Below are 5,309 nucleotides of genomic sequence, written 5' to 3'. Positions count from 1 at the left end.
GGACGTTAAGACTGATAATCATTTGCTCTGCCAGCGATTCGTCCCTCTGTCTTCTACACCAGTTTTTATGAACTTTTTCCTTCTCTGGTCGCACAGATCCAGCACCCTGGGGGCCACCCAGTATGTGAGCTGCAGTCTTTAATCTGTGCACAGTGTCCTTGTTCAAAAACGATATGAGACAGGTAGCCAACTCCACAACTGCCCTCTAATCCAACATTATCCACTTCTGGACCAGAAACAGAGGATCCACTCTGGAGTTTTTCATCTTTCGTTCTTTCATCAAATCTATCGTTTTTCTACATTGATTTCTACCAGACTTCCCCGGATAAGGGAGCTGACAGCGGCCAGGACAAGGGGAGTGCTACAAGAAACGTCCCATCCTTGTGCTCAAGTAAGGTCCGTGAGAGGAAGGGACGGAGCTCCTAAAACTCTGTCAAGTGTCGACATACTGACTGTGACATAATTAGCTTGCAGTAATCTTCTTGCGCACCATCTCATCATTATGCTATCTACCATCCTCAGCTGCGGAATGTTCTGTTTCTTTCTCTGTAGATTTCCTCTTCTCTTTGAAGCTTTTCGTAGTCCTCTAGAAACTCTTTCTTTTGAGTTGTCCAAGCTCCTCTCATCGTTAACTTCTCAACGTTCACCTTCGCTCCATGCTCCTGGGCTGCTATTTTCATTGCTCCAATGACTTTTCTTCATCAGGATATTTTGGTTGTCGATTCCAGGATACATGTGTCTCAACAGGTCCTCTTCATCATTTAGTCTTTCAAGTCTAATTCCATTTATCCTCGAGAGCCTGTCAAGTTGAAGAATCTTCCATTATCGGATCTATCGCTTCCGTTCATTGATCTTTTGTTTCTCGACTTCGGTGTCGGCTGAGTACCCTCGGTCTCACCTGAACTCTGAATTGCTCTTTTCCAGGTGTACTGTCCAATTTGCTGCTGTCTTCACATCCAGGGCTCCCCTGACCTCGTCTTCTCCTCACCTAGCCGTTCTTCCTCCTCATTCAACTCATATTTCTACTTCCCTGCACTTCTCACTTCTTCGCCCCTGTTACTTCCTTTCTCTTCTTCAGCATCTACCTCCCTCTTTCTTCTTAACCTCCTCTCCTCCGCTTATTTTCTCCTTCTTTGGTGTCTTTTTTCCATTTCTTAGCCTTCCTTTGGATTCATTGTCTTCCTCCTCACCCCCCTTTTATTCTCCTTAACCTCCCTTTGTGTCCCCTGCTCCCCTTCTTCCAGTTCCTCAGCTTGCTTCTCCTCTTTTTCCTCTTCCTCGTCCACCTCCTCATTCTCCTCAATCTCCTTCTTCTCTGTATTTTCTTCTTCTTCTTCTTCTTTTTCTTCTTCTTCTTCCTCCATATCTACTCTTTCATTTGCTTCAATCATCTCCTTATCCCTCCTCCCTACCTTATTTTCTCCTTCTTTCTCCATCTCCTGTGCTTTCTTCATTTCCATCTCTTTCTCCTCTTCCTCATTTTCTTCCTCTTCCTCATCTTCGCTCACTCGCTCTTCCTCACTGTCCGTGTCCTCTGCCTCCTCTTCTTCTCCATCATCCTCCTTTTCTTCCTCTTCAGCTTTAGACCAACGACTCACCCTCTCCCTCAATTTTCCCCTCCTGTTCACCTCCATCTCTCTCTTCCATTCCTCCCACTCTTTGTTGGGGCACGGATTGGCTACTGCCATACTGTCCAGTATCACTCTAATTTGTACTAATCCCTTTAATTTCTCAAAACATTAAGATCATTTACTTTTACTTATCTTATAAAGAAAAATTCACAGAGAATATAATACAGATGTCAAGTAATAGTCCACTGTTTGGTTGTTGCTGTTATTGTTGCAAGCAGCTGTACTTCTTTCCCTGTCTGCAGACACCAGCGGTGTTGTCTGTCTGTTCCATTACTGCCTCTCCCTCCTACTGTATGTGAGAGTCGAACAAGAGCACATTACCACACAAGTTTCTATTTACAGTGTACTACATCACGAGGTAAAATAAATTCTAGACTGTTTGGGCCGACAAAGGTTTGTTGTTGAGTGATTAGCTAAACGTATGGTACATTTTTTTACTTTACTACCTTTTTTTCCTTATCCTTTGTGTTTTGTTTAATTATATTGAGTTTCCTTTTACTTTATCATAGAAATGATATTTACAGGCCATGCAATTTAGCCTTTTTCTTATTGCTTTTTTTAAAGATTCCTTTTTGCAGTCTGTTCCTGTAGTCATCGGTTCAACACTTCTTAAACTTATACTGTAAAGATTTGACCCAAGCAAGTAATAAACAAGGGAATGATCTAGACCTTGAGGCAGCTGGATCTCGGGGGGCCTTGGCATCTTTATTCTTCACCATGTGAGGCCCAGATACCACTGTTTTGGACGTGGAGGAGCAACATGACCCTCTGGGCCTTTAATACTGATCCCAGATGACTCTGGGATGACTCTGGTATCAGTAGTAATTGCCCAGAGGGTCACGCTGCTCCTCCACGTCCAAAACAGTGGTATCTGGGTCAAGGACCAAGAGGCATGAGGGGAAGAAAGAAGAAAGAAGCAATGGGGCAACAAAACATCACAATTTACCCCTGTTGCCTTTTGTTCATACACAAAAAGCAAACAGCTCGGTAAAATTGTAACCTTGACTTGAAAAATATTTTCACAGGTTACACGTAGCTGACCCTCACAAATATGCTCTCTCCTTGTATTACCACATTCTTAAAGTGGCAACTGGATTGGGTTGCGTCAGCTATCCATAAATCCACAACTGTTTGTTTGTTAAGTCCTTACGTTCAACAGTTAATAATAAGATGGTAACAGCACCTATCACAACTCTAAGGATACCGTTATTAGTCTTATAATTGTGCTGACTGTTTATTCTGGCTGGCATTGAAAAAATGCATATTAACAGATAGGCCATCTTCCTGGCCTATCTGTGATTAAGAAAGACATGAAGACCGGTGCCTGTGGGGACAGACAGATAAGTGGTTCGTCTTGATCACATATAATATCTTAAAACAGGGTTAGGGTTAGGGTTAGGCGTATCTTTGGATAAAAATCACCTTCAAATAAATGATCATCTAACGTTTTCCCCTTTGCCTGGACTCGTGAGTACATTCTGTTTTAACAAGAAAATACTTAATTCAATAGAACCAAGTAGATCCGAGTAGATTGTATTACCTAAATTATTAACAAAATAAAAACTATTAAAAGGTCTGTTCAATACGAGGAAGGTCAGTTGCAACTTGTAGGCACACAGATTTACAAGATACCTTTGTTTAGAAATTAAATTAAATTAAATTAAATTAAATTAAAAGAGGAGTTTCGGTGTTAGCTTCTAAATCCTATCCTCATCCAGTCCATGTTGTTCATTTCGTTCTAGTATCAAGCTTACATTGACTCTTTGAACACTTGTCACATCAGTACAACCTTATTATGCCATAATTTTCTGTATATTTTTAACAATCATTTACTTCCAGCTATGAGTTCCTGTCTAATTTTCTCATTACATATTTTAAGTAATCTGTTGCTGTCTGGCAAAGTAGGGTTAATGCAGTTTAAGCCAGGTTCAATGTTCCTTTCTCATTCTTTTCAATTCTCTTGGGGACAAAGACGTTTCACATTTCTTATCAAAATATGTTTGTTCATTCAAAAACGAGAAAGTCTCTCCTGATTGAAATAATACCTTTATATATAAACCTTTGAGCCTCAGACAGCTGCAGAACATTAGATAGTGTTATGTCCACAGTCATTTGCAAAAATACATGTTACACTCCTCTGTGCTGGAATGAAACTCTTCTGCTTTGACAACGGGCTCAGGCTGCAGACTCTTAAGGCTACAGGTCAACTTTGTTTTATGGCAGGTGGTCATTGTTTTCTAAGTCCCCTTTCCCTTTCAGCTCTTCTCTTAATTATACATTTTAGTAAGTAAGTTGGTGATGAATAAAGTTAAACCAGAGTTCAGCTAAGCTTCCGCTAAATTACTTCTAATTAATTGCTAGATCAACTGCAATAGTCTATAAGTTGGTGCACAGCAGGTATGTTAAGCATGCAAATTTTAAAGCCAGAGGGATAAAACAGCAACGTGTTGGTGTAGCCCGATAAGCACATAGTTGTGTCATAATAGCGTCCATTAGAGAGCAAAGTGCATTTCAACTGTAAACTATCCTTCTACGTATATTCTCAGTTAAAACTCCTAAGAAAGCTTCTAAATGTCTTATGTTTATACCGTAGAAAGTAGTAAGCCTAGAAAAATACCCAGTTGCTAGCACATCATAATTAGATTTCATAAATTGTTATATATAATGGAGGGTAATTGGGTACATAATGTTTTTAACACACTCCTGAATCCTGAATAATTATCTTTGAAGGGTCTTTTTACACATTATGACAGTGTATGTACTCATGAATGAGAGGCAGACATCATCCTTTATCAGTTTATTCAGCATCAGAGAAAATCAATCAACCATTTACATTAAACTCCAAAATATTATCATGACAAAAAAATATGGTTTTAATCATCACAAATTAGTATAGATTTTGTTTTATTCTTACAATCTTATAAATCTACAATAGGATACAAAAAGTACAAAGCAGTTAGAAAGTCTGTTAGTAATTTTGTTTCCCCCTCTGCAGTTTGAGATTCCTAACATTTGCCATATTACCATTCAATAATGAACAGACAGTACATAGTGTACACTGTTAGTGTTGTATAAACGTGTGACAGAAAAATGCAATATAAGAAATATAAGGTGGTTAGGGTGCTTTTAAAACTTGTTATAAAGCACAGATGAAATTAAACTTTTCAGTATCAGCTTTTTTGAACCATTTATGCTGTCCTCCTCTGTCCATGGCTGCAGCACTGACACAGTCATCAGTGGTTGCAGGTGAGTCCCAGTTGTCATAGCAGACTAGCTTGTCACTGACCCAGAACCAGAAGTCCAGGGTGCAGGTGTAGCGCAGTCCCAGCCAGACAAAAGGAGTTGAGGCGTTCTTGGCTCTCTCTTGGACCCATCTCTGCTGATGACGGTTAGTGATGGACACCAGGTCACGGTAGTTCTCTGTACAGTAATTTAAGGCCTCCTCCCAGGTCTTACTCTCTTGGATCAGGATCACTTCATCTGTCATGGAAGGAATTTGTACAAACACAGCATCATATGAGCAGCTTTGTTATACTTAATTGTTGGAAACACTGAGATCCAATATGGATTTTCAAGGCTGATTCCACGTTTAAATCACTGCTTGTATGTTTGGTGACATCATTTGTGCATAAATAAGTAATAATAAATAAATACTCCAGTGCTGCTCTTATAGGAGAA

At 39.8% G+C, this 5,309-nt stretch overlaps 1 protein-coding gene across 1 annotated transcript in view; it reads right to left on the bottom strand.

The window, feature by feature from the left end:
* Positions 1-4,421: 4,421 nt before the first annotated feature.
* Positions 4,422-5,309, bottom strand: part of LOC118338479 (lithostathine-1-beta-like) — a 34,598-nt gene continuing 33,710 nt past the window's right edge. The window contains exon 3 of the mRNA XM_035675777.1: positions 4,422-5,111. Within this exon, the coding sequence (XP_035531670.1) occupies positions 4,768-5,111 (344 nt within the window). The 3' untranslated portion in view covers positions 4,422-4,767. The remainder of the gene's footprint in view (positions 5,112-5,309) is intronic.

The sequence above is a fragment of the Morone saxatilis genome, unplaced genomic scaffold, assembly GCF_004916995.1.
Source record: "Morone saxatilis isolate NCDOM2014 unplaced genomic scaffold, NCSU_SB_2.0 Contig4, whole genome shotgun sequence".
NCBI classification, from domain to species: Eukaryota; Metazoa; Chordata; class Actinopteri; family Moronidae; genus Morone; species Morone saxatilis.
This window is presented reverse-complemented; position numbering and strand designations above follow the sequence as displayed.